The 27227-nt window shown below is 55.0% G+C and overlaps 10 protein-coding genes across 10 annotated transcripts; 5 read left to right on the forward strand and 5 right to left on the reverse strand.

Moving 5' to 3' along the window:
- Positions 1-752: 752 nt before the first annotated feature.
- BKA78DRAFT_366146 (uncharacterized protein) lies at positions 753-2443 on the reverse strand (the record flags this gene model as incomplete). The annotated part of the gene is made up of 1 exon (XM_066892570.1): positions 753-2443. One exon carries the CDS (start codon positions 2441-2443, stop codon positions 926-928), a length of 1518 nt encoding a protein of 505 aa, XP_066746105.1. The 3' UTR covers positions 753-925.
- Positions 2444-2995: 552 nt separating this feature from the next.
- Positions 2996-3298, forward strand: BKA78DRAFT_293305 (uncharacterized protein; the record flags this gene model as incomplete). Its single annotated transcript, XM_066886195.1, has 1 exon — positions 2996-3298. One exon carries the CDS (start codon positions 2996-2998, stop codon positions 3296-3298), a length of 303 nt encoding a protein of 100 aa, XP_066746106.1.
- A 2792-nt stretch (positions 3299-6090) lies between these two features.
- Positions 6091-7749, forward strand: BKA78DRAFT_341664 (uncharacterized protein; the record flags this gene model as incomplete). Its single annotated transcript, XM_066890359.1, has 1 exon — positions 6091-7749. The coding sequence occupies one exon, from the start codon at positions 6091-6093 to the stop codon at positions 7747-7749; it is 1659 nt and encodes a 552-aa protein (XP_066746107.1).
- A 373-nt stretch (positions 7750-8122) lies between these two features.
- Positions 8123-10103, forward strand: BKA78DRAFT_366151 (uncharacterized protein). The gene has a single exon (XM_066892571.1). The coding sequence runs from the start codon at positions 8430-8432 to the stop codon at positions 10077-10079; it is 1650 nt and encodes a 549-aa protein (XP_066746108.1). The 5' UTR covers positions 8123-8429; the 3' UTR covers positions 10080-10103.
- Positions 10104-10399: 296 nt separating this feature from the next.
- On the reverse strand, positions 10400-12059 carry BKA78DRAFT_307935 (uncharacterized protein). Its single transcript, XM_066887904.1, has 4 exons — positions 12021-12059; positions 11104-11973; positions 10914-11049; positions 10400-10870 (listed from the first exon to the last, which is right to left on the reverse strand). Exons 2-4 carry the CDS (start codon positions 11746-11748, stop codon positions 10848-10850), a joined length of 804 nt encoding a protein of 267 aa, XP_066746109.1. The 5' UTR covers positions 11749-11973; positions 12021-12059; the 3' UTR covers positions 10400-10847.
- A 547-nt stretch (positions 12060-12606) lies between these two features.
- Positions 12607-14522, reverse strand: BKA78DRAFT_307939 (mitochondrial carrier domain-containing protein). Its single transcript, XM_066887905.1, has 4 exons — positions 14168-14522; positions 13629-14073; positions 13218-13536; positions 12607-13159 (listed from the first exon to the last, which is right to left on the reverse strand). Exons 1-4 carry the CDS (start codon positions 14265-14267, stop codon positions 13091-13093), a joined length of 933 nt encoding a protein of 310 aa, XP_066746110.1. The 5' UTR covers positions 14268-14522; the 3' UTR covers positions 12607-13090.
- Positions 14523-15538: 1016 nt separating this feature from the next.
- On the reverse strand, positions 15539-17967 carry BKA78DRAFT_92078 (F-box/WD repeat-containing protein pof1). Its single transcript, XM_066893970.1, has 4 exons — positions 17362-17967; positions 16670-17310; positions 15911-16622; positions 15539-15861 (listed from the first exon to the last, which is right to left on the reverse strand). Exons 1-4 carry the CDS (start codon positions 17866-17868, stop codon positions 15706-15708), a joined length of 2016 nt encoding a protein of 671 aa, XP_066746111.1. The 5' UTR covers positions 17869-17967; the 3' UTR covers positions 15539-15705.
- Positions 17968-18654: 687 nt separating this feature from the next.
- On the forward strand, positions 18655-19458 carry BKA78DRAFT_92235 (uncharacterized protein). The gene has a single exon (XM_066893971.1). The coding sequence runs from the start codon at positions 18835-18837 to the stop codon at positions 19303-19305; it is 471 nt and encodes a 156-aa protein (XP_066746112.1). The 5' UTR covers positions 18655-18834; the 3' UTR covers positions 19306-19458.
- Positions 19459-21178: 1720 nt separating this feature from the next.
- Positions 21179-22870, reverse strand: BKA78DRAFT_237567 (ASST-domain-containing protein; the record flags this gene model as incomplete). The annotated part of the gene is made up of 2 exons (XM_066883870.1): positions 21179-21364; positions 21500-22870. Coding segments are annotated over 2 exons (1557 nt in total), but the record flags the coding sequence as incomplete, so codon positions are not given.
- A 1823-nt stretch (positions 22871-24693) lies between these two features.
- Positions 24694-26946, forward strand: BKA78DRAFT_248309 (actin-binding protein-like protein; the record flags this gene model as incomplete). Its single annotated transcript, XM_066884377.1, has 9 exons — positions 24694-24727; positions 24792-24820; positions 24888-24947; positions 25007-25149; positions 25202-25250; positions 25303-25400; positions 25449-25910; positions 25957-26071; positions 26119-26946. The coding sequence occupies 9 exons, from the start codon at positions 24694-24696 to the stop codon at positions 26944-26946; spliced, it is 1818 nt and encodes a 605-aa protein (XP_066746114.1).
- Positions 26947-27227: the final 281 nt, after the last annotated feature.

Raw genomic sequence — 27227 nt, forward strand, 5'->3', positions numbered from 1 at the left:
AAGTTTTGGGTGTGACTCTACAACGCCGCAGATCCTCGACATCGCTTGTCCCTGATGCGAGGTCTGGTAGCGGAGACCGTGGCACGCGCAGAAGCTCGACCAAATTTCTACGTAAACATGTAAGTATACAGGGAGCATTCACTCGCCTTGCGCACTTGATTTTGGAATTCACCAAGTCCTTTGCGAAGAGTTGCCGGGAGTTGTCGTAGCTACGTGTGCCACGACTTTTGCTACCAGGCTTCGGTGGAATCTTCAACAGAGCCCTGGTGGCAAAAGCCGTGGTACACGCAAACAAGCAATGGAGAATGACCGACCAGGGGAGTAACCAAAACAGCAACCACTCAATAGAGGTGACTGCTTGCGCCGACCATTGGGTGGCCGTGCAGGAGTACGATGTGCTTCCACCTGGCACTTTCATCGGTCAGTAAGTGGCCTACCACGGAAACTCTGGCCGACGGCGGCGCGGTACTGTTGATTCAGGTCAACAATGTGCACACCAAGCAAGTCACAGCAACGGTTCAACGAGCAGCGCGCTCATCGCGCCTGGATAAGAGAAAAACGCCTTGATAGTACCAATAGAACCGAAATACATGATTTTGAAGGTTTTCTTGCTTTCGCTTTGACCGTGAAAGGAAATTCATCAAAACGAAATGAGTCGAACAAATAGAAAGAGGGCATGACCTGCGGATGGCTGTCTTTTTTCTTTGTGTTTCTTTCTTTCTTTCTTTTCTTTTTTTTTTTTTGGATTTTGAGGGGAAGAGTGGAGATTGTGAGGCTTTTGACTTTGATCAAGAAGACGGAGAGTCATTCGACAGCCGTGACAGCAACAGAAACAGCGACCAGCCAGAGAGAGGCAACAGTAAAATGGAAACCAGCAAAAGGGAACAGACGAGGAGAGCAAAAGGAATGAGACCACTCTTCACGACTACTTTCCCCCTTTCCCGGCGCTCTTGGCTGGACTGTATTTGTGACCTTGAATCCAGTCTTCTGGAGGTGGAGGATCTTTGCCCAGATCAATCAAGGTGCCCGCATGCATTGAGAAGGCTTCTTCATTGCAGAGGCGTTCGTTCTTCTTCTCGTCGTTCTTCTTTTCGTCTTCTTTATCAGGAGGAACGTCCTCCGCCGTGAATTCGGCCAGCGCTCCCACCCGATCGGTGTGTGCGAGGCAATGAGCCATCTTCTTCAGTGTGGATTTGCGCATGTGCTTGCCTGGAGTTCCCCAATACTGACCATAGTACTTGACGTCTTCCTCGTAATTTGGAATCCTGAAATTCTCTCTGCGCAGAATATTCATCGCAAACCGAAACCATACGTATCTCCTTCCAGGACGGTTTTTCGTACGGAACCCCAACAACCTTCCATGCAGATTCGCCACAGGAAAGTCCTTGAAGACGTCTCCGTACGCGTCACGAAGCGTTTGGACTTTTTGGTAGCCGCCCCAAAGAACTGCGACTTTCCATCTGTCCTCCTTCGGTACCCATTCATCCTCGCCTACTGGGTCGCGGTCGTCGGGGAAGGCAGGCAACAGAACAATGGCTCCGCCGTCCAGGAGGTTCTCAAACATTCTGTGGATCAGAATACCGTTTCTCTCGTTGAATTGGTGGTTGGAGTTGGGCTCCGCATCGCCGAATGCGTGCTGCAGCTCTTCCTCGTTGTTGTTCGTCGGTGCAAAATGGGCAGCCTTGACTTGCTCGCTCGGGAACCACTTCCGTGCGATAGCGCACCACACCTGCTTCTCTTTCCCTCTCTCTTTCTCTTTATCTTTCCCTTTCCCTTTCCCTTTCTCTTTATCTTTCCCTTTCCCTTTCCCTTTCTCTTTCTCGCTCTCTTTCTCTATCTCTTTCTCTGCGTCGTAGCGCTCCAACAGCTTGTTGCGCCACAGTGGGCGCTGTTTTTCGATCCATTGCTTGTCCTTCTTGCCCACAGTAGCTCCCCAAGGCACCTTCTCCTTTGAGACCATGTGGTCCACGTAGCTGGTGAAGTCGTTTTCCGTGCGGTTTTGCAGACTTCGCGATTGCCTCCATTGGCCGATCTCGCTTCTTGCGGTAGCCTGGTAGACGTAACCATCTCGGAGCTGATGGAAGATTGCTTTGTTGACTGCTCGAATCTCGTCCTGGACCATTTTTGGTGAAATGCCGACCAACGCCTTCTCGTCGTCAATCTCATCCTTGAGGAACTGCAGATAATTCCGCAGGAATTCTAGATCATTGCCTAGAATGCCAATTTTATCCTCCACCATGCGAAGGAGGTGTTCTTCACGCTCGTCCTCATCCATTGGAGCGCCCCTTGAGGCTACCAGAATTTCGATATACGCCTGCTTCCTTGCATTGATGCGCTCTTCGCATGCGTCCAGAACCTTTCGGTGCTCTGCTGACATCGCCGCTCGGATAGCTGGCTTGTACTTCTTCTCAAGGGGCTGACCTAAGCCAAGGCCCGATGGCATGCGGCGCTTTTCGCGGTGCTAATCTTGGGGAGGTTCGGGATCTCTCGGCATCTCCGCGATTCGTTGTTTGGCAGGTTTGGCTGGCTGTTCCTGAGATGGCGGAGGGGGCGTCTCGCCTCCACCCTTCATCTTTTTCTTGTCCCTTGGCATTCTGTTGCTCCGCGCGTAAAGTCGAATGAAGCAAAGAAAAAGACTATCTGGAGAATCAGGATTAGCTAAATACACAGGAATGATAAGGCAAAGGCCTTTTGCACAGAAGAGGCTGAGCAACTAGAGAACCGGAGAGCCGGATAACTAGCAAATCGGATAACTATAGGATTGGAGAACTGGAGGAATGAAAATGACAGATATGACTTACCTAGTCCAATGATGACGTAGGGCGTACTTTGCAGCGATTGCCAGAGGAAACTACGCAGAGAGAGGCTGTGTAGGCCTGAATCGGAGACGTCAGCTGGAGGAAGAAAAAGATGGCGAAGACATAACTAGGTGACTAGTGAATGATGGCTGTTACATACCAGATCTTGTCAAGGTTTGCAATCTGGAGATGCAAAGATGGCCCTATGTCTTGCAGGGACGAGCAGGATCTCTAAGAGCGAGAAGCAACTCGAAGGGCAAGAAGGAAGTGCAAAAGCGAGAAGGAACTCCAAGAGCGAGAAGGAACTCCAAAAGCGAGAAGCAACTCCAAGAGCAAGAAGGAAGTGCAAAAGCGAGAAGCAACTCCAAGAGCGAGACCAAGAGCAAGAAGAAACCCCAAGAGCGGGAAGCAACTCCAAGAGCAAGAAGGAAGTGCAAGAGCGAGAAGGCACTCTAAGAGTTGACCAAACTTTGACGAGAGATCTTGCAAAGAGGCTGTAGAGCAATCAGGTAAAGGAAGACCTTTCCCCTAGGTTGGTGAAAGAAGAAGAGTCTTAGAGAAGGACAACGTGTCCAAGGAATGGGTGCAGTCTAAATAGCTTCGAACTGGCCAGCAAAAAAGGAGCCAGAAGACTTTGAGCGAGGTGAGTGAGCCACAAGGAAAGATTGCCGCGCGGGACTAAGACTTTCGGAAGCTGGATGACGGCAACATGCGGATACGATAACAGGACTTCGCGGCTAGCAGCGCAAGCAGGCTTTTAGTCAAACAGAGGAAACGGGTATGTACAGACCAAAACATCATCGGATGGAGCAATTGGGAAAATCAGGAGAGGAGGGGTGGCGAAATCTTGATCCACAGACATTACAGCTTCGGGCTTTTCCTTTCACGAGTTCATTAGGAGTGCATATTTTTGGCAAGCCTTTACCGCCATACCTTGTAAATGCTGCTTATTCTGCAATTTAAAACTTCACCATTCATTTTCAACTATCCAGCCAAGAGAATGTCTTATCGCTTCTGCACAAGACTAAGAAAGCGATGCTGGCTGCTTCCTGATATCTCCAGGGCCTGCTGTGTCCACACAGATCTACCACGCAGATCTATTCAAGCGTCGGTACCACGGGTGATGAAAGGAACCCAACCTGTGCCTGCCGAATTGTCACATGCTCAAGCGCAAGCGCTTGAATGCTCCTGATGCCCATCCATCAAGAGGGAAAATACTCTCTTTCTTCAAGACACCGGGAGCTTGATCACTCCTCATTTCCACGCTGTCTCAGCGACAGGGAGTCTCGCAGCCGGCGATCTTTTTCGCCATCCATCATACACAGCCCGAACAAGAATCGTTTGCTGCACTTGTCCGCTGCGTTTGAGTCACATTTTCCGTCAATAACGCTTGCTTGCATCGTGGCGAAATTATTCTGTTTGGTTTGGCCTCACACTGCCGCTAAACCGCTTGAAATTTCCCAAATCGTCATACTGCCTTTCAAAGCTGTAGAGTTCGTTCTACGAGAAGGCAGACTCTGATACGCTAACATCTCTCTATCGCTTTGGAGCTCCAGTGCCGGCTCAACAAAGTGCTGGCTGTGTATTTCTCGGGACATTGCGCGGCCACCAAGGCAACGTGAAAATTAACAGAGGCCGACATTACAAAGACAAAGTTGGTTAACACTGATTGCCTCGCCTGCTGAGAATTCTTTTCGCGAGAGGGGTGCTATGACATAATGACACGCGTGAGCGGTTTCCAGGAGTATCTTGCTTGCTTACCTCGCTCGATTCGTTGCGTCTTGCAGAAATGAAACGCGTCAAGAGAGCGGCTCGTGCTACATGCAGGCGCGTCGTCTCCATGGGGCCCCACGTAGTCAGCCGTCACCCTGAACCCTCTCCATTTGGCGGACTCAGTAGTGAGATGATTTCTCCGCCATCCACAGAGCTTTTCTCGTCGGCTGCTTGCCCAATCTGCATTTCCTGACCGGCTGGATCAAACGCACGCCCGGCATTGTGCAGGGCGCGCCCACCGACAGGAGGACGGTTCGCTGCACTTCTCAACAGAATGATACCTGATTCTGCTTGCCCTAACGTGCCTCGCCGCGAGCGACGGCCAATGTGTGTCTTGTCTGATATTTGAAGCGCCATTGATTCTGTTGCTCGCCGGAGTTGTACAACTTTGTGTGCTTGGCTATCTGCCCATCCCGCGACTTGTCGACAACCTTGTTGAGCGACTGGTTGATTTTCCCCCACTCGAGGTAACATGAAAGACACATTCCATGGCCGGAAGAGAATTCAGACTGCATGCATCCACTGGGTCAGCAGATAATTCCTTCACTTCGATGCCTATTAGGAAAGAAAGACTGACCGGAAGCCACCCAATTTGAAAGATGCGACACAAGAAAGTTGACGTCGTTTGACCGCAGTGTGCAGGCACTGGGACTCTAGTAACTAGAACGCCAAGCCAAGTTTTCTGTCGACGAAGATGGCAATATCTGTTCGAAACGTTTGGTGGAATCAGCGATGGCGATTTTGGCCTGGCTGCTTGGTGCGCGGGCGAGCCTTCAAAGCGGTCACAGCGAAAGAGCGAGGGGCATTAGCAGCGTTCGCTCGGTTATTTTCCCAGACCGGGCATGAAAGATCGCCCGTGGGCTGCTCCACTGCCGCTTCGGTCTGTACGCCTTGACGTTTTCTTCCGTCGTAGAGCTGAACGTGTGGCTAGCAACGGCTGGCCAAGTGGATGAGACGCGCTGGAAACCGAAGTCAAGATTACGCGCAAGATTCAGACGGCATGCACTCCGACTGGGGCGTATGGACAAATCAGCGACCTAGACGCATTGATTCTTGGTTCCAAACTCAGCAAAGCAAAGGCCTGGTGGACTTTGGAGCAAACGACGAAAATGTTGGAGGATATTCAGCGACGGGTCAAGGACCTCGCCGCCGCCCTCTGCAACTGACAGCGCGCCATCTCCGGCAACAGAACAATTTACAATTATCGCTCTTTCTATGCATGCAGTGGGTTGGGTATGATGAATGTAGCCCACTCAGTTTGACTGTAAATACTGCCTCAAGCATGGTCGCATTTCGATCAATGAAGTAAGGTCTCGCAGGACTTTTGCACTGCAAAAGGTAGGAACACCAAACCAAGGTTGACAGAAGTTGTTGAGAGGTGAGTCATCGACAGTGATTTTGAGCGATTTAAAAGGAAGAAAGGCTGCTAGCAAGTGGCCCATTCCAAGACATTTTCGCAAGCAGGCCTGTCGCATTCGTCCTTCCTACACCATCTGACTCCTAGCGACTGAACTATCTAATGGATACCGACGATTCTAGTGATTCTCTTAGTGATTTCTCCGACAAGTCGTCAACTCAAATAGCGGAAAATCCACCACGCGAGGATCCATCATTAATTACAGACGAATCGTCTTCACAATCTTCATCTGCTGACAACGACAACGACGATGAATCCTCGTCAGACAGTAGTATCAACTCGTCATTCACAGAAAAGTACGAACGAAGACGGCAAGAACTAAAGAGCAGGAGGCATCCGCGCTGCCTCTATGAGAACATCTCATCGCGCGACCTTCGCACCCAAATCAAGTGCCTGCTACCGGGCCTCACTCTAAGGCTAAGGAGTCTTCTCTCGGATGCCATGTTTAAAGTCTCCGCCGTTCACGAGATGCGCAAGTCTTCGCCTCTTCGTCACCGCCAAAGAGTTTCCCAGGAACGGTGGGAGGAGCTCCTCATCACGGAGTACCGGCGGCTCACACGTGCAGCTCTGCAAGCCATGGAGGCGGACGTTGCGTACTTCCGGGAGATCCTCCAAGAGATGGCTGGGATCAAGAACTCGGATGAGATGGAGGACTTGGTGGAAACGGGGATCTTCCAGAAGGAGGAGAAGCGTATATCCAAGGAGATCGGCGACACACGCGCCAACATCCTGGTCCATCACTTGCGTGGTGGCGGGCTAATGGGCAAATTTCTGGACGCTTTTCGCGACAGTAGAAGGATCACAGAAGAAGATTGGGGATACGCTGACCGCCTGATTGCGCTATATCGAACGCCGGATTCTAAAGGATTATCTTCTCATCAGTCCTATGTACTGGAAGCCATGATACGCGTGGACAAAAAAGAGCAGCTCCGTCAACTGCTGCATCGTTCACGAGTTTCTCGAAAACGAACCAAGGATGTTTGCCGATACAAGCACCTGGTCCCGCGGTGTCTTTCCAAATATCTGACATATATATTCGGAGCAAACGAGACGACTGCTGGCATCGATGACCCAGCCAACATGATTCCAGGTTTGTATCTTCGAAGCACCAAGGCATTGGTACCAGTACTCGATCACGACACGGGATTTACACTCGAGGACTCGAAGCATATCGAGAAGCGCCCACTTCCACCAGGATCGGAGCAATGGCTCTGTGTGGACTTCTTCCACCGGCTGCAGTTCGACGCCGGTGAGCGGTGGCCACTAAGCGTGTACAAGTTTTCGACAGAAAGGGGTGCTCTGAAGCCACCGAACCAAGCCTTCGCCTACTTTCGAGCGCTGCTGGCCTCTTTTGTTTCCATGCGCTTAGAGGGGTCCACTTCGTGGGCAGAGTACGTCGCGGAGCAAGAGTGGCTGGCCGACTCGCGATGGCGTCGGTCGACTGCTCCCTGTATGCGAAAATCGACCATGGTGAAGTTGGCTTCAATGATTGGCCACGTAGACCCCAACGAGTTTTCGCGCTTCTGGGAAAGCAGCGTAGGACAGGCGGAGATTGCCGACGACGATGAAGATGACGACGACGAAAAAGACAGGCTCATCGCAAATATTGTCGAGGAATTGTACTTTGCTTCGCCCAGCGTCTGGATTGAGCAGGAGGAGCTGGAAAGGCTCAGGTTGTACGAGACCGACATTATTGCTGTGATGCAGCGGAGGAGGGATCCACAGCACGTCTGTTGGGGGCCCGATTCAGAGTATTGGTAGTCGAATGCTCCCTGTGACTCCAAGAAAAAGACTTGGCAAGCTCTAGTCTTGAATACCACAGGGCCTCGAAAGCTCCCTGAATGTGATCTAGGGGCGATCAAGCGCATTGTCGGTTCCGGACGAGCCTGAGACGGGCGGCTCCTCATTGGCAGCGGTTGTATGAGGCATATCTTGGTTACCAGAATCGGAGTCAAAGTGGGAGTCAGAATCGGTGAGAGGAGACTGAAACGGTTCTCTTGTTTTTCTCGTCGTCGGAGACGTGGGTTGGAACGTTGGAACGGGCGGGTCTTCATCAAGCCACACTCCAGCAGCGTAGCGTCGTATCTCAAGCGTTGATAAATTTTTTGTTTGGTGGCTAAAGGAAACCATGGTTGCGGGAGTCTAGTGACTCAGAAGAGATTGTCGTTTGTGCGCTGGTCGAAACCAAAATGATGGGGGTTGCCGCGGTACCACAGTACCGACGGTGCAAGGTGAGGAAACAGACGTGCGTGCGTGCTACAAAAGACTGACCTCGCCCGCGTAGAATGATTTTCCCCCCCCAAGATTAGCACTGTTCTGCACGACACAAAACTAAGTTCAAGGAAAATCCCACTTTTCACACAACGCAAAACTAAGTTGACCGAAACTCCTGCAAAGTGGATCCACACAGTCTACTGACAACAATCAACGCTGAGAGCAACATGGATCAAAGCACAGAAAACGAAACGAGCGCCCAAGTTCTCATCGAAGAATCCGGAGCAGCTCTCGCTCCAATTTCAAATGAGGCATCGAGCAATGCCTCAAGCAACAGTAGTACGGCATCAGAGACGACCGCGATCACCGAGCCGCGTGAGTTCCAGGAGGAAGAAGAGGAACCAGATGAGGATGATGAAGAGGAAGACGAAGAGGAGGATGAAGATGATGACGACAACAACGACTCCGAGCTCTACTCCGACTCCGACTCCGACTCCGACGTGTACGAGTACGATCCAGATGACGACTGGGAACAGGGAAACAAGCATCCGCGTTGCATCTACGAAGACATCAGCGACCGAGATATCCCGGACTCCATGAAGGACCAGCTTTGCGTCACTTGCCCAGAACTTCAAAGTCTTCGGGATGCGATGTCTGCCAGAAAAGCAACCCTCATCGACATGCGCAGTACGTCAGCGCTCCGTCGAGAGGGGATGAGCCAAGATCGATGGGAGCAGCTCTTGTCGGCCGAGTATCAACGACAAACTCGCGCACTGCTGGACGCATTGGAGGCCGACATTGCGTACTTCCGGAAGCTTCTCAACAGAATGGTCAAAGATTATGCCGACGGTCGCTTGATACTACCCTCCCGCAAGTTCTGGAGGTACTACGTGTGGGGGAGGGATCGCATCCACAACGAGATTGGCGGAACTCGTGCCGACATTCTCGTCCTTAGGCTTCGCGCTGGCCCACTTGAAGAGGATTTCGTCTCTGCCTTTCGCGACAAGCAAAACGTTGCGCCAGAGGATTGGACCTACACCGATCAACGCATCCCACTCTACCGTACCGCAGAGTTCGACCGAAACGAAGGAGCACCAGGCTGGTCGGATAATGGAAAGGATGTTACAAAGCTCGAGGATACCTCTGTCAGGCACCTGGTCCCAACCTGCCTCTCGGAGCAGCACGCGCAGCACCTCTTCGGGGAAAGGACCACGCATATCCGGAGCGCACGAAATGCAGTTCCAGGCCTCAAAATCGAAGTCGGCGCAGGCCTGCTCGCTCCAGCCATCGCCAGTCAGGACAAGTGGAAAGTATGGGATATAGACGAGTATGAGCGCTTGCACGCACCATCTTCATCGGTTGAGCAGTGGATGTACAAGAACTTGAGCACAGCATTCGAAGAAGATGGTCTGACACGCGAGGAGGGTCCCATTCTCTTCCTCAAAGAATTCGGTACTCCAGATCTACCAGCTCGGCCGGATCGACGCTACGCCTACTTCCACCTCCTCCTGAACTTCTTGAAAGACGAGCGGTATCAGGACTCGGATGACTATCCAAGAAGCTCCATCATCATACAAGAGATGATGGAGGAGGAAAGATGGGGCCTTCCGGCTCCCTTGATGCGAAAGTCAACCATCGTCAAGATGGCCCAAACGATCGCCTTCATCGACGATCCTTCCTGGTTCAAGGCTGGGTTCGACAACACTGCAAACTCGCCGCAGGATGCAGACACCATCAACGAACTCGACATGCTTGTTGTAAACATCATCGAGGAGCACCTCTTTCCGTCGCCGCAAGTTGCTATGACCGGCGGGTTGAATGCAAGACCAGTGGGCCTTGAGGAGAGCGATATGATCGCTGAGATGCAGCGCAGATGAGACCCGCAATAGGGCAGAATGGACCGGGTAAAGTTCTGTTTGCGTTGTCAAAAGTGGTGGAGCAAAACGTCGATGTAAAGGCGACAGATATGGCCAACTTTCGCCATCAGGTTTTCCGGGCCCTCAGAATCGACGGCTTTCAGGGCGGCTAAGGCAGAAGTGAGGGAGCCGTGGAGCATTCGAGCTCCTAGGACGCAGAAGATAGAGAGAATTTGCTCGCTGGAATCATGGCTGCAATGGGATATCAACCGCTTGCGTAATGTGTGACCCACGAAGAATGGCACTCTTTTTCAATCCGTCACAATAAAATGGCTTGGTGACTGAACACAAATTTTCATTGACTAAAGCCGTGCTGAATCGACATAGACTTCCTGAGTTCGCAATACTGAGGGCTAGGAAGGGCGCTCCATATTGCCTTGCGGGAGATGATGAATCGATGTTGGTGCAAGGAGCGAAGAGCGAAGAGCAACAAGAGGCAAAGAGGGTAAGCCGTCACTGCACCCCAAAGCCCATATCTTCCCCGGAGGCCCCGCCCGCACCTTCTGTAGTGTCGCTGAGTTGTCTTTGCTACCCTTCCATTGCTCTTCTGTGTTGGGCACGTGAAATCATATGTTTTCAACGCGGCTTGGGAGGTCGATTGCTTGTGGTTGCATGGCCCGGTGTGTTTCAATTGAAAGCCCCAGCATTAGACAAAGCTCATTGTCTGTGTTAAGGTAATTTTGAAGCTTCTGAAAGTCTTCGCGCTTGTAAATCATTCTGTAGTAGACCCTATCTTTCGCGGCTTGATCCACCTGTCTGTCAGCAAGAGCCCACTATTTGGGCAAAGTGTCTTACTAGAAGGTCCACCTTTCGCTCGATGACTGCCTCCAGACTGCTCACCAAGTGGCATTGGAGGTCGAAATCGGTTTGGGGGACTTCTGGATAGTCCATGATGGGGAATGGATTCGTGACGGTGCAGTTGAGCAGAGCCCTAAAAAGTCGCGTTAGCCTGACCAAACAAACGCAGCACCGCCTGACTGCTCACCTGAGTGGCACGCGCAAGAAGTGTGGCATTGCTGGCCCCGAGGTCGGATGCGTCGACAGCTGGAGATGTTGGACGTTGGGGCGAAGAGATGACGAGCTGGGGAACAGAGGTGAGGTGGAGATGAGGGAGGAGAACAGAAATGATGGGGCGAGAGAGATGCTCATCATCTCTCAGCATCCAGGGAGATGAAAGGCAAGCATGCAAAGGTACATTTCGAAGGCCCATTGGTAGAATAAAGGAAGCGTCCGATCTCGTAAGCACGTGGAGGTGATTTGCACAGCCCTTTCGTATTGCTTGTAAAGCGCATTCCGCTCCTTCTCGCCGACTGCAGCTCGCCCGGCTGCGATCTCGTAGGAAAGTGGAAGTGCTGGGTCTTGTAGCCACCGGTAGGTATCTGAGGTGGGCTGATCGCTGTTCTTCCACCTGAAGCCCATCAGGATCGAGTTGTTGTCCATGGCTCGGAACAACAATTGTATTGGCTCTCGCAGGTCGTGCCTTGTTCTTCGATGTCGAAACCTTGCGAAAACAGGGGGCGCTCCATGATGGGCTATCGAGGAAGCCCGTGTGGACACCGCTGCGCAATCGTAGTTCTTCCACTTGAAGCCCATCAGGATCGAGTTGTTGTCTATGGCTCGGGGCAACCATTATATTGGCTCTTGCAGGTCGTGCCTTGCTCTGCAATGTCGAAGCCCTGTGCAAACAGAGGCCGCTCCATGATGGGCTGTCGAGGAAGCCCGTGTGGATGCCGCTGCGCACCGTCTTGACAACTTCGCCAGTCAGCCGGCCCAGCGCGGCGCGGTTGGGTCGTCATGCAGGCTGATGCTTTCTTCGATGGAGGCGGGGACATGGGCTTCGGTGTCAGGATAAAGTCTTCATGCTATTAGTATAGGTCCAAGAGAGAAACGTGTTGAACTCACAGATGCGGCAGTGCGCCAGTCTTGTCGACCAGGAGATTTGGTCCGGTTCTGCGAGGTCCAAAGGCGGCAATATTGTCTACTGTGTCTTTCCAGGCATCCCTCTCTTTCTCAGGAGCTTGTCGCTGAAGTCGTGGAGGGTGATGGATCGGTGGAGATGTTGGAAGTTAGAGCAAAGAGATGAGGAGCTGGGGAACAGAGGTGAGGTGGAGATGAGGTAGGAGAACGGAGATGGAACAGAGATGATGGGGCGAGGGAGGGAGCCGGATATATGGGACGAGCGAGGGCGCCCGTCGCTGTTTCGTTGGGTGCATTTTGGCAAGTGCCATGGAAAGCAGAGGCGGAAGCAAAGCAATGGGGCTTCCCTCAATGCCTAGGGGCGTCCTGCCTGGGGCGTCGGCGGGGAGCTCCACTTCCGGAATTTGGATACATGGAGGCAGCTGCGGTTAGTAAGTAAAGCGGGTGAACATCAAAGAGGCACTTGGCACACCTACCCATCGAAGTTGACGCGCCACCTCGATGGTGAAAATATACTTCCTACCACAAAGTCAGCCCGATTCTCGCGACTTCAATGCATTTTTGCTGTGCATTTTTTTCAACGCTGGGATTGAATCAATGTCCATGAGGCTCACATATTATATCTGTGCTCCATTAGCACTATCTATACCCCCATGCTGCCGCTTGGCGATGCCCACTGTTCTTCGGCGACTTCATCTTAGAGGAACGACATCCATCATGGCCCCAGCCAAAGACTCTCAAACGACATGGCCGTCCTTCTACCTCTTGGCTTCACCACCAGAGTACCAGGGCACAAAAGGATCAAGGAATCCGTGAACAGAATAGAATTGAATAGGAATACCGACAGGTCCAAAACGAGAATATCCACGCTCTTATCAATGCCAATCAACGCCACAACGCCGCGCCCTGCTGAAGACGAAAACGGAGACTTCAAGGAGAAGACCGAGGAAAGATGAGGAAAAGGAAAATCAGAAGTGTGGCAGGGCTCGGAGAGGTGAAGAAAGGTCAGGGGGAGGTTTCAAGGGGACGAGGAGCAAGTCTCAGGTGTTTGTCGTTCAGTGACCGCCGGTCGTGGGCATGCCGAGAGCCGACTTGTAGCTGTCGTAGATGAACCACTGGAAGGCCTGTTCGTAATCCTATCAGCCAGCCGTTCTCCCAACCAAACAGACAAAACTCTCTTACCGTCAAAGTACCAATCATGGCAATGCGCATGGGCAGACCATTCCACAGGCCGACAAAGCCAATCTGGCGATAGACCCTTCCCATGGCCTTGACAGCGCCCTCGCCGTCGCCCTTCTCGGCGTTCAGCTTGCTGACCATGACGTCGGCGGGGTGCGAGATGACGGCGCAGGCGACGCCGGCAATGTAGCCGCCCGCGAAGCTGACGCCCGTCTGCTGCAGCGCGTTGTAGCTGTCCTTGGGCTTGCCCAGGTAGGCGTAGATGGCCTCGACGGCCTTTTCGAACGTGGCGAATTTGCACATGGTGTAGGGGATTTGGCGGCTGCGCGCGTCAGCAGACTGGCAAGCATGGCAAGAGGTTTGGAGAGAGTAAGGAGGATTGGAAGGGAGGGAGGGATAGGGAGGGATACTCACCCCCACAGCGGCGCCAATCCAGCATACAACCCCTTAACGCCCTCCTTGCTCACAACCTTCGCCCAACCCTCCCTCAAATTCCTCGCAAACGGCGGATCGCTCGTCTGCATGCGCACCTTGACGGCCTCCCACGGACACAGGGCGACATCGGCCAAAAACTCGGCCGACGCACTCGCCGCCAAATACACAACCGTCTTGTTCAGCTCGGGGAACAGCTTCTCGCCGTACTGGTACTTGAAGATTTCGTAGAAGCCGTACTTGCCGGCGCCCTGGAAGCTGTAGCCGACGAACGTGGGCGTCCAGCCGAGGAAGACGCCGCGCACGCCCGAGCGCGACAGGATGGTGCGGAAGGCGGCGAGGTTGGACGGGTAGCGCGTGGGCGAGATTTGGCGCTGGCATTTTATCAGGTCGAGCGGCGTGACGAGAGTGTGGGTGGGGCCGCAGGCTGGGGAGGGGGTTTGTTAGTTGTTGCTGGTCATGGTTATGGTTGTGGTTGTGGTTGTGGTTGTGGTGGAGGGGAGAGACAAATAGGTACGTACCGACAACACCACCCAGCGTGCACGCCGCAAAGTAGGTCCCGGAAAAGAGCTCAATCTTCTTCTTTGGCGAAAACACTCCAGCGCCGTCTTTGCTCGCCATCTTGTCAATCCACTGTTCAAATCTCACAGCGCAGATAGATACTGTCGCTCCTTTGCGTCAAGACTGGACAACCCAGAGACCGCGCAAGCAAGCCGCAATCAGACAAAGCACGTAGCAATCAATCAAGTTGTTTCGTTGTTTCGTGAGCAGGAAGAAGAAGAGCAAAGAGATAGGTAGGTCGAAAGCCGTACGGTGTAGGTCGATGCACGCAATGGACCGAAATAAGAAACAAAGATCCAGCGCGGCCAGTTTTATATGGCTCAGCTCAATGAAGTGAGGTCAAGCTGGTCGCATGCCCGCCCACATAGGCATGACGTCGACAGGGCCGGGGGCAGCCGGATAGCAGGCAACCTAACCGAAAAAGCTTAGCGCCGGCTCGTCGGCAGCGGCGTCTGGGCGCGCTTCGGGGCCCGTTCGGGGAATCCATCACAACGACGACGACCTTCGACGGTACCTTACCTTACGACGACAGGTACATTGCAGACAGAGAGACGATGTAGGAAAAAATAGCTCATGTTCGGTATTGGCGGAATTGATTGATTGAATACAACCTTGCTTCGATTCGCCCACTTGTATGGTACCTACGTGGGAAGCTCGCACTCTGCGTCCCTGCCTTATCCATCTATCCACGCCCACGACAGCGCACGAATACAAAAAAGAGTTTCTGAAAACAACATCGTCCAGTCTCTAGCCTTAGAGCAAGCGCAAAAGCAAGCGCGCAATCGGCGACTGACTGACTGACCGACCCACCGTGCCCATGTGCAGCAGGGAGAGCGACAGAGACAGGACGACGCCGGGGCAACAGCAATAGCGTCAATTGCAGCACTGCGCTGCTAGGCTACATGGATCGTCAAACACGAAACGCCTGCCTCCCACAGTCCATTCTGTGCTCCACTCAAACCCATGTCCGGCCGCTCGTCTGAGCCCTGCCTGCCAACAGTCGATGAACATTGCTTCTTGCATCCTGCTCCCATGGACTAGTGTGTCTGTGTGTGTGTATAAAAATCATTCCCATTCCATAAAGTGGTGGTGCTCCCCTCCCAAAAAGCGGCGGCGTGACCGACTAGACCAGACCAGACCAGACCCGACCAGACCAGGCAGATAACATGATGGGGCGAAGATGAAAAAGAAGATTGAAGCAGCGTGAGGCCCAACTTGAGGGAAGAAAAAGGGGAAGGGCCTCACATGTTGAAGCCAAAAAAGTAACGCTCCGGTGCGCGCGCGCAAAGATTTTTTGAAGACGTGTCCTCCGCAGTTCGAGGGAGGACGGAAAAAAGGGACGACAAACTCCGCCGCAAATGCCAGATTGGGACCAACCCAACCGCCCGCCGTTGACACCGGGGGGAAAACAAGGAGAGAAGGAGAGAGAGTATGATTACGCCTCTATTGTGCCGGGACCTCATGGGAAGAAGAAACGCAAAATCCGACGTCGAGCTTGCTAGTCGACTGCTTCCACGCCGGCGTCGGCCATGGGAACGTCCGAAGGCTCGCTTGCTGCGGCTGCTGGCACTTGGTTGCCGTACTCGGGCAGGCTGAGGGGACTGCTAGACCTGTACCCTTCCTCTTCCTCGTCGGGCGGCGAGAAGCTCCAGACCTGTCCATATGTTAGCGTCTTCAATGCAATACCATTCGAATCAACGTACCTCCATGACGGTCTTGCCGCCTCGGCTCGCCATTACTACCGCCTTTTCTTCCTCAAACACGACGCGCCAGACCGCCTCGGCTGGCTGGCTGAGCTCGCGAACAAGAGTGCCTGTCCGCAGGTTCCAGACCTTGACTCGACCGTCGCTGCCACCAGATACTATCCGAGTGTCGTCAAACTGTAGGCTCGTGACGCTGTTGTCGTGCGCGGCTAAGCGGTGGATTGGTTGGTATTCATTGAGCGACCAAACGCGCACTGAACCGTCCGACCCTCCGGTCACCAAGACGTCTCCGCGCATCTGCAGCTGGCCGACGAGCGAGGTGTGGCCCTGGAGCAGTCCGAGACAGCGCCCGTCATTGGGATCCCAAATCCGCACGCTGGTGTCCAAACTTCCCGTTGCTATTCTCTTCCCGTCAAACGCAATGGCGTAAATCTGGCTAAAGTGGCCAGTAAGTGTTCTGAGGCACCTGCCCTCCGAGATGCTCCAAATTCGTGCCGTCGTGTCGTAGCTACCCGAGACAACCAAATTTCCGTGAATCTCGAGGCAGCGGACGCTAGCCTGATGCCCTACGAGCACGTGCCGGCAGATTCCCTTTTGAATGTCCCAAATGCGCAGAGTGGTGTCTCTCGACCCCGAAATGGCGGTGGTTGCATCCGACATTTTCAAGCACCGAACGGTCGACGTGTGCCCTCGCAGGGTGTGGACAGCCGCACTACTCATGTCAGTTTTGGGTTTTGGAAACAATTCGCATACACTTACCCTGTCGCCATATTCCACACCCTAACATCGCGATCACATCCACCGCTGACGAGAATGTCGTCCCAGGGAACCATGGCCCACACGCCCATGACGTGTCCTTGCAACGTCTTTTGATGTTGGCCATCCGTGTCAAAGACGTGAATCTTGGCATTGTCAAGCGCCACGACAATGTACTTGTCCGTAAGGTGGAGGCTTGTCACGACACCCTGGTCCGGGGTAATTTGCCGCGAGTCGCAGCGCCCCCCGGACCTCCAAGCCGTCTCTACCATGTAGCGTTGCTTGAAATGCGACCTATATGTTGTCGCCTTGTTTTTCCGCCTCGTGGCTTTGGCTGTCCCCAATCGATCCAAGCTCTGTGTGCGCAGGTCTGCCGCGCCGCTCGAGGGGCCGGCGGTCGGTGCGATATAGGGTCTCGTCGTCCCGTACCTCCACTGGTGCGAGTGCATGGGAGAGCCGCCTGGAGTCAGCGAGCTGGCGGGTGCGGGGCGGAAGGCAGAGTCGTCAGCATCGGAGAGTCGGCGGTAAGCGTGCTTCTCACACAGCGACTTCCACGCCATGTCATCGTTGACGAGCTCATGCCACCGCCGCGAAACCTGCGAGGAGCGGGCGAGGGTGGTGGGATCGTCGACAAAGGTCAATATCTAGATGTGGTCAGTATGCGCGGGTTCGCGACGGAGGGGGTTGCAGCATACGCGAAGACAGAGCTCATTGGGCAGGACCTGAAAAGGGTCCTTCTTCAGCCTCGGGCTGACAAAATCGTGAACAAAGCTCAACTGGTGCGAGTTGCACATATTCAGCAGCTCGCCCAACAAGCGCAGCTTCTCGGCATCATTCATGTCGCTAAAGAGGGCCCGAATGCTCCTGACCTGGGCATCCTCGTGCTCGGCGGCAGTGCTCCAGTCCGGAGCGCGCTGCATCGGCGTCGGACTCGGGGCTGGCGTGGGCGGTGATGCCGGTGCCGAAGGCAGGAGATTGTGCGGGAGGGTCGAGGAGACGGGCGACGTGGGAGTATGTATTGGGCGTGGCTGCGAACGGGACATGACGCCTCGTTTCCGGGAGCGCGAAGTGGGCGAGGTGTTGAAGAGGGACGGGGCAGCCGAGGACCGTTTTGGCGACAGCGAAATGTCGTGTTCGGTGCTCAGCTGCATGTCCATGTCTGAGGTGGCATCGTCGACGTGTGTGGTGTAGTCATTTTCCATGACGACGGGAGAAGAGTCGTGGCGGGAGAGAGGAGCAGGGCAGGAGGCGGCGGCGGGGTCTTTAGGGGGCGGATTGGGGCGTGAAGAAATTCGGAACAGGGCCGCGCAGCAGGTCAGGAGAGCAGACGGTTGGTCGTTGTATGGGAGCGAGGAGTCGTCGAGGGAGTGGCCGGGGGTAAGGGTCAGGTAGGAGGAAGGATGGCAGTGGATGAGCGCCAAGGTTTGAGGGCTCCGTCAGGCACGGGCTTGCGGCGAGAGTGGGTGGTGGGCCGTTGCGAGGTCCGAGAAGAGGTGCGAAACGAAAGTTATTTTGGCCGTCGGAGGCTTTTGGGTTTTGGAGTGCGTGTTGTGTCGTAGTAGAGAGTTGGAGATGAGAGGGAGAGACGGGAGGCGGTGGTTGGTTCAGGGCCGGCCAGAGCCAGACCGACACCGACCACAGACCACCTCGCTCGCCTCTCCGCATTGCGTCGCAACATGAACATTCAGCAGCAAAAGGATTTGACGGCTGTCAAATGTGCGGCGCGGCACTTGAATCTTGCAACTCTGCATCGCATCTTCTCCTTTTGCATCCCGACGTCTTTCATTTCTCTTCAGTACATCTCTCATACACAACAACCAACCACCGCACGCTTTCGGCACACCAGCCACAGACACGCATCCGCACCGCTACCGACGCCATCGCCCAGGCACGACAAGTCCAACATGATCATCTCGACTCTCCCGATGCGAAGGATGCATAGACTCTGCGTCCCAAACCAGCCCTGCCCGCCTTCGGCAGTTACCTCCAACACACACTTCTCGCCGTGCAGCACCGACACAGTCAGCCTTACCACGCTTGCACCACAGCTGGATCGATTGCCTTTACCGGCGGCCCTCACAAAAACCACTTCCAAATACTCCCCGCCGCCTATTACTTCTGTATCTGCTGAAATGACGTAGCGACTCCGTGTTGTTGTTTTGTTCCTGATGTACCGTAGTCAGCCGGGCCGTCTCTCTTGTCTGGCTGTCCGCGCGGGCAATGTTTGCGCCGCCAGCCGCCGCCGCCGCCCGCCGTCTTCCCCGTCGCGCGGCCCCGCTCTCGTTCCCGTCCCCGGTTCGGTTCCATTGGATGTTGCTCCAACAAACCAACCAGCCCAGCTCTCCACTACTACTCCATCCAAGTTTCGTCTCGCAAGGAACAACGCCAAACGCGCATCTGCACCGGCGACCGACCACCGCACTTGGCTTACCTCTTGCGCAAACCAGTTTCTGGCGCGGCGCAGCAACAGGCGTCCCGACGTTGCGTGCGCGCGCCCAAAGCGGCTGCAATTGCTGGTTGGCGGGTCGGCAAGACTGGGCACGCGCGCATGGCGACGGAACATGGTGAAGAAAACGTTCCTGTCTTGTCACGTTGCGGGGGTGGAGACCAGATGTTTTTTGCGCTGGCGGAAAAGCTGAGCGTGGTATGAGGTGCGTAACCCAGGGAACGCGGAATACCTGTCGAGGTATTGAGGTGACTTGACTCGCGGTGTGTCAAGAAGTGGCCTGCCTGCGTACGTTTTTGGCGGCCCTTTTCTTTGTCGACTGAAATTCAATTCGTCTGAAATTCTTCCATGAACCTACATTCGCTGCTTGGGAGACGGACTCAACATCTTCCACTATCGCTTGGCGTTGCCGCCATCCACCCAGACAGCTTGTACTGTACCGATGCCGCTTTTATATGCCATCAAGTCAACACGCCCATCTGATTAACATGTACCAACAATCACTGCACCCGCGCAATCAACGGCGCCTCCTCGTGCTCTCGCCCCTCTCGCACCTCTTCATCATCACCACCAACTCGCCCATATCCGCCTGGGCGAGCACCGCTCACACCGCCAACCGGCCGTTTCCCCTTGGCCCTCTTGCTGCCTTGACCCCACCCCTCGTCCTCGTCGTCGACGACTTCGCCTACTGCCGCATTGACAGCCGTCGAGTGGGCCGTCTGCTGCGGTGGTTGTTGTTGCTGCTGCTGCTCCTGTTGGCTTTGCATCGCCCGCTGGTCGCGATGCGTAACCCACCCCTCGGCCTGATCTGTCGTCAGCGAGCGGCCGCGCTTGTAGCGGCCCGGCTGCGGTTTGTGGTGTTTGGGCTGCCAGGACAGGTCTGACGGCTGCGGCATCTGCTGCTGGTGTTGCTGCTTATGCCCCGTCGCCATCTGCTCGTCGCCGTCGCCGTCCAGTCGCCGCGTCCACGCCGCTTGGCCGTGTCTTTGTCCGCTGCCGGCGTTTGCAGGCCCGCCGCTGTCGATTTGCGAAATCAGCGGCAGTGGTCTTGATGGTGCCGACGACGACGACGACGCCGAGCCCGATGCGGCGGTCGACGCGTGCGCGTGCCCGGCCACTGCCATGCGCATGCCCCCGGCGCCCAAGTCGTGGCCCTGCAGCGGCGGCGGGAAGGAGCGGCGGGGGACCTGGGCCATCTCTCGTCCTCCCATCGCAGCAGCAGCAGCAGCAGTCGAGCCAGAGCCGTTGCGGCGCATCGAAGACGGGCGGGGCTGGTGGTGGTTTTGGCCGTGCTGGTAGAAAGGAACGTTGACGTCGTCCCACATGTCCAAGTCGATTTCCTCCTCGTCGTGGTCGAGGACGAGCTCGTAGCTGCGGCTGCTGGCGCGGCGGGAGCGCCATGCCATGGCGGCGGCGCGCCACCACGGCTGTTCGTGTTTGTGCTGCGGCGGCTGCTTCGCGCCGGCCATCATGCTGCTGGATGCTGCTGCGGGGGCGGTAGGGCTGGCAGCGGTGCTGAGGGAGCTGGTGCTCGCATTGCGAGAGTGCGGAATGCCCAGCCCTTGGAGGAGGCCTCTTCGCCGCAAAGACAGAGGAAGGTGAGCGGCTCCGTCTCGTCGCTTGCGCAGCTGCAGTCTTTGCACGCCGGTCCAGACTAGCGCTGCCAATAGGCAGACGAGCAGCAGCAGCATCGCGCCGACGACAGCCGCTGCCGTGTTGCGAGAGATTGTCAGCTCGTACTTGTGGCCTTCGTGGCTCTCCCACCAGCTCTTGGGCTCTTCTTCACCGGTCATGACAGTAGATTCCGTGTCGCCATAGCCCCAGCCATGAGGAAATGCCGAGGGAAACGTCAAGGGCGCAAGAGCGATGGGTGCGGAGGCGTCGTTGGGAGAGTCCTCCGTCGTGGAGTAGAAAGGGGAAGACGAGAGGGAGAGCGTCAAGTCTGTCGAGAGAGAGTCCGTATCGTCGTCAGTATCAAACTCAAGCGAAAGATTTGACGCGCTGGAGGAGCTGCTCGCGGCGGCGCTGGTCGTGTTGGTTGATTCGCCTTCTTCCCATGACGCAATCGATACACCCGGGACGATGCCCCTCGTGACGCTCGTCTGGCCGATCTTTTTGCCCTCCGAATCAAGCGCTTCGGCCCACAGGTAAGATACCGCGCCTGGAACTGTGATGGCCGTTTCAAAACCTGTCTTGTGATACGTCCCGAGGTACGCAAAGCGAGCTGAGCGCGACGTAGTTTCTCCCTCTTTCTTGCCCGACGATGATCCTGCTTTCCTCCGCGCGAAGCGAAAGAGGCCCGATGACCCCGAAGTTGGGGATGTGGATGCGGATTCCGAAGAAGTTGTCGGCGACACCGTGTCAGAGAGAGGAGCGTCCTTGACAACTTTCCCATACACTCTCCACGCGCGGACTTCTGTTGCACCATTCCAGCTGACGTATACGACGGTGAAAGGACCTACGCCGGTGCCTTGGCCAGGGAGAATGTCGCCATACACCAAAGCTTTCAACATAGGCGGTTCGGCAGGACGTCCTACAAATCCAACCATCTTGAATGCACGATACGTGTCGAAGCGCCTGCTCACAAAACGCGTCTCCATGACAACATCTCCATTGGGCGAGAATTCCGTGGCATAGCCATGATCGGACCAACACACAAATACGTTCGAGTTGGGCCACTCTTCGCTTGTGATGTGCTCAAGGCTTGGCGATTCAGGGCCGGGTAGGAGTTGAATCGAGCCGCGTAGACGCGTGTATCCCCAGTCTGGTCGCTCAAATCGTCGAATAGGCGTGGCGGTCCAGGAGGCTTTGTCGTTTGGGTCATGGCCGAGCAAGACCACAAGAGCGGAGCTCCTCTCGGCGGTTGTTGCTCCTTTGTCGGATACCTGGCTGCTCGAAGCATTGTCGAAAAATGAGATGACCGTGTGCGTTTCATTCGAGGTAATGACTCGGCCATGATGCTGTCTTGAAAATACCCAATCTCCTGTCTGAAAGTCTGACTTTTTACCGCCAAGTCTCCATAGAACATCACCAGTTTTACCCGAAAGCCGCATCAGCGAGTTGGTGTATCGGAACGAGACGAGGTAATCGCCATTGGGGAATTTGTCGACCGAATTCATGTGAAGGTAGTCCCATCCTTTTCCATACGGATCGGCTTCTTCTGGCCAAGCAAATGTGCTTTCATCAAGAGGAATATGGTCTGCGCCCTGCCAGTCAAAGACGGTCTTGGGATTTCCACCCGAAAGATCGACCTCTTTGAATCCAGTGCTGTGAACCCGGGTTGTCGAGTAGCGGCCCAGACCAATGGACTCGCCGTCCATGTCTCGTAAATCTGATGCGACGTAGAGTGCCGTGTTGCCATTGTCAAGGACGGCAAACTCGTGCTGGTCGAATTGGTTCGTGTGCTCGGCCATTTGGACATCTTTGACAATTTGGTACTGGTCCGACAGGATGATTCCGGCGCCGTACAAGCTGGGGTCTCCGCGAACATCGTCTAAGCTGAGATGGATTCTTCCCCCGTGATGAATTGCTTTGAAATCGAACCCGTTCTCGTTGCGAAATAGGCAGGCGCCACTCCAGATGAGCTCACCATTGTTGTCGTAAATGTGCGGCCCTACTTGGCAAGCTTCAATCAAGGGTGTTTTGTGTGACTCCCAGTCGTTGTTGGTATTGTATGGAGCCACAAAATAATACCCAGGGCTCACTGCTGTCTTGTTGACCACCCTGACAGCCAGTCTGGGGGCTCTGAGATCTGGCCGCTGTTCACATCAGCTTGTTTGTGCACACGACCAACCGGCTCACCTGTCCATCTGCAAATGTAAAAAGACATACTGTTACAAAGGAAGACAATCCAGCATCGTCTTCAAGGGGATCCTGAGCAGCAACAACATTCAGGAGGTGTAAGAGCGGTAACGACAGACGGGTCCAAAGACGCAGGTGCATGATACAAAATGCGCGCGGCTAGGGTGAGCCACAGCGCAGCGAGCGGCTGAGAAAAGAGGAGAGTATCAGCATCGAAGAATCGAAGGTTCCATGACGAGAAGTTATTCTCGGAGAAGAAGCGTCATCCCCGCGCCGAGAAAAAAGGACCCCTTCTTGGACGCCAACTCGGATCTGTAGTTGGCCCAGCGGCGCACTAGACTTGCGCGGCGAAGTGGGTAACCAGCAGACGAAATGCTAGAACACGCAAGACGTCTCCCAAATAGAGGCGAGGACGATGACGAAGGCGGCACAAGAATGGCTGGGAGCGGGCGTGCATTTGTCGACTTGGCCGGGTATCGAGGGCGCTGAAAAGCCCTGAAAGCGCTCAAACACAGCCCGGATTCTCAAGCCACTGGGATTTGTCGACACAGGGCTGAGTGGAGACTGTTCGCACGACCCGCTCTTGTCGGAACGATCCGCGCATCAGGACGCAGAATCCGGAGACGACGGCAGACCACAACTCCAATTGTGAACCCAGAGGAAGTTGAAGTGATGGCAAGCCACAGATGGTGACGCGGCTGCGCTGCACAAAAATATATTCCATGTCTGACCTCACGCGCCGCTCCGGCCATTCCTCGGCGGGAAGGAAAACAGGGGTAAATATGGTCTCAGGAATGCAAAGCCAACCAAAAGGCTTGGTTCTGTTTGATGGTGTGATGGTCTCGTCGAATATCAATCGGACAGCCTTCGACACGTCGATAGCAAGTTGGAACAATTTTTAGGAGGGAGCTGGACTTTCGCCAACGTGCCGCCTGATCCGAGCATACCTATCCCCTGGGTTCAAGTGACACACCTCAGCGAGGCGGTGACAGCTGGAGCTACTGGTCGCTGTGGGGTCGCTTTTTTGTGTTGTTTTTCTGCCAAGCTTTAATTCCGACGTTGTGTCTAGATCACGGTGTCTGTTGGCATGTCGAGCGCCAAGTAAAAGTGAACCTGAATTGAACGTTGATAACACGAAAGTCCCAGTTGTAGACTGCGATGCGTCTGCGCATGTCGTCGCTGCCCTGGACTCGAGTTGCAGGAACCGAGCACGTAGAACACGGGCTAAACCCTTGGTGGCTGTACTGGTCTGTAGGAAGCCGTTCCGCCACTAGTGCTCTGGCTGACAGCTAGCATCAATTTGACTTTGAGAGAGCTGGTGAAGTACGGGATTAGCCAAAATCAGTGCGCTGAAGGTCGTCGCTTTGCTGTCACAATGAGGAAAATGTCGTATTAGTCGCCGTGGAGCTCAGTTGCTGAGAGGATCGGCTTTGCGCAGTGGTTGGGCAAGATGCGGCGGCGCCAACGCAGCAGGACAAGAGAGCTGCAGGTAGACGTTTTGGAGAGAATCAAATGGTGTTGGAGTGGACAATATGGAGAGCGGAAAATGATCGGCGCGCGCCAAGAGCCCCCCGTGTTCGTGCCCTGGTACCTAAGGCGGTGCCAGGATGCTGCCACTGCCACTGTTGCTGCTTCGGCTTCCCTTGCGACGCTGACCACCACTACAGCCAACTATCCGCTACTCGGGCGTCGCTTGCTGCTGCTCCACCTCCTCCTCGTCCACGTTTTTATATTCTTCCCCCTTGCCTGCTCTCCTCATCCCCCCCTTCATCCGCCCCCGATGTCCGGCCGCTTCGTCAGAGCTTCCAAGTACCGTATGTCGCCTCCACTGTCTGCTCCAGTTCGCATTGACACTCGCTGATCCGCTTCATCCAACAGGTCACGTCTTCGGACGCTCGACGAAGAAGGTACCCAGCTCAGAGCTCGCCCTGTCCATCCGCTGTCCTCGTATGCCATCTGACGCGCCTTCGCCAGGAACAATGCTATGACAACCTCAAAATCTCCAAGAACGCTTGGGATACCAACTTGGTCAAGGTCCGCTTCCCTCGCGCAGACCGCCCCCTGGCTGTGTCAGACGCTGACGGCTACTCCAGGCCAACCCCAAATACCTCTCGGTCAACTACGAGTCTGGCGGTGGAGGCGCCTTTGCAGTTGTCCCGCTCCATGAGCGCGGCAAGCTGCCGGACATTATCCCGCTTTTCCGCGGTCACACTGGTCCTGTTTTGGACACGGATTGGTCTGTCGTCTCACGCGCAATATTGTGGAACACGCTTGCTGATGTCTTGAAGGAACGCGTTCAACGACAACATTGTCGCCTCGAGCTCCGACGACGGCAAGGTAAAATACGCGTTTGTGTTGAACGCGCCAACTGGTACTAACGTGCGCATAGGTCTTCATTTGGCAAGTCCCCGAGGACTTTTCGCTCTACAGCGATGCAGAAGAACCCCAGGACGTGGCGCCAGTCGCGAAGCTGGCTGGCCACACGAGGTGACCTTCTTCTCTACGCGGCGCGAAATAGCACTAACAGCCCTGTAGAAAAGTTGGACACGTTCTCTTCAACCCGTCCGCCGAAAATGTCCTCGCGTCGTCCTCGGGCGACTTTACGGTCAAGCTTTGGGACGTCGAAGCCGGCTCTCCCAAGCTCACCCTCAAGCATCCCGACATTGTCCAGTCCCTCTCCTTCAGCGCCAACGGCGCTCTCCTCGTCACCACGAGCCGAGACAAGAAGCTCAGGATTTGGGATGTGCGCCAGGAAAGGCCTGCGCATGAAGGACAGGGCCACTCGGGCGCCAAAAACAGCCGCGCTGTTTGGATGGGAGAGCTGGACAGAGTGGCTACCACCGGTTTCTCCAAGATGAGTGACCGCCAGCTGGGCCTGTGGGATGTAAGGGCAGCCAGGGAGCCGCTGAACGGCTTTGAGCTGCTCGACTCGATTTCCGGCGTCTGCATGCCATTCTGGGATGATGGTACCCAGTGTCTCTACCTTGCGGGCAAGGGGTGAGTTGAGCAAGACACGTGACAGGACGCGACTAACTATGTGCAGTGACGGCAACATCCGATACTTTGAGTATGAAAACGACAAGTTCCAATTCCTCTCGGAATACAAGTCCACCGAGCCGCAGCGCGGTATCGCTTTCATGCCAAAGCGCGGTGTCAGCGTGAGTTCAACTCTCAAAATGAAACTAGTCACTTCTAACTGTCCCAGCTCCACGATAATGAAGTAATGCGCGCCTTCAAGACTGTCAACGACTCTTACATCGAGCCCGTGTCTTTCATTGTCCCTAGACGTGCCGAGGTCTTCCAAGGCGACATTTACCCTCCCTGTGTTGGTCTCAAGCCGGGCATGTCTTCAGCCGAGTACTTTGCAGGAAAGGAGGCGACTCCACCCAAGTTTTCTCTTGAGGCGACCTACGAGGGTGAAGCGCCTGTGGAGGTGCCCGCTGAGGCGTTGCCCAAGCCTAGCTCTGCACCAGCGCCGAAGCCGGAGCCAAAGCAGGAACCAAAGCCCGAGCCCATACCCGAGCCCACCCCTGTTGCGGCTCGTGGACCTCCTCCTTCGGTAAACGACAACAAGACGAGCATGGCGAGTGCGGCCGCCAAATTTGCGGACAAGGATGAGCCCGAGTCGTCATCTACCGACGAGGCTTCGAGCTTTGAGGAAATTCCCAAGCCGGCCGAGCGCCCCAATGTGACAGCGCGCATGGAGGAGAAGACTCGCGGGCCCGAGGTTTCCCACGCTCCAGAGCCAACTCCAGAAGAGACCCCGGCAGCCACGCCGCCAGCCCGAGAGGAGAGGCGAAGTGTGTCTGGCGCAGCCAGCGCCGCGGCGGCAGGTATCAAGGACCAACTGGCCGAGATCAAACAGATGTTGTCGAGCCAAAACCAGGCGATGACGAGTCAAATGCAGCAAATGGCGCACCTGACTGCCGAAGTCAACAACATGAAGCACAGGCTGGTTGAATTGGAGAGGGGTGGCGAGAAAGACGAGAGGATCAGACAGCTGGAGTTGGAGTTGGAGGAGGCCAGGTCTTGAAGGATGGTCACCATAGACGCTGTATGATTTTGGCGAGAAAAGCGGCTCAAGGCTTTGGCCGGGCTGGCGGGGCTCTTGTTTAGATGGATCATCGCGGATACCTTGACACAAGGGTCGTTGCTGAATGGGGCGTACGGAGACTGCATAGCGGAAGTGTTGGGCGTTCTCCTTGTCGGTAGTGATTGAATTGACGACACCTGTTTTCGCTCCAGGCCGGCGTCTGCGGCTGGTTTCCTGTGATGGAGCTCGTGCAGAGCCTAAAGGTTGGTAGCTTTTGCTTT

The sequence above is a fragment of the Phyllosticta capitalensis genome, assembly GCF_038381095.1.
Source record: "Phyllosticta capitalensis strain CBS 128856 chromosome Unknown BKA78scaffold_3, whole genome shotgun sequence".
NCBI classification, from domain to species: Eukaryota; Fungi; Ascomycota; class Dothideomycetes; order Botryosphaeriales; family Phyllostictaceae; genus Phyllosticta; species Phyllosticta capitalensis.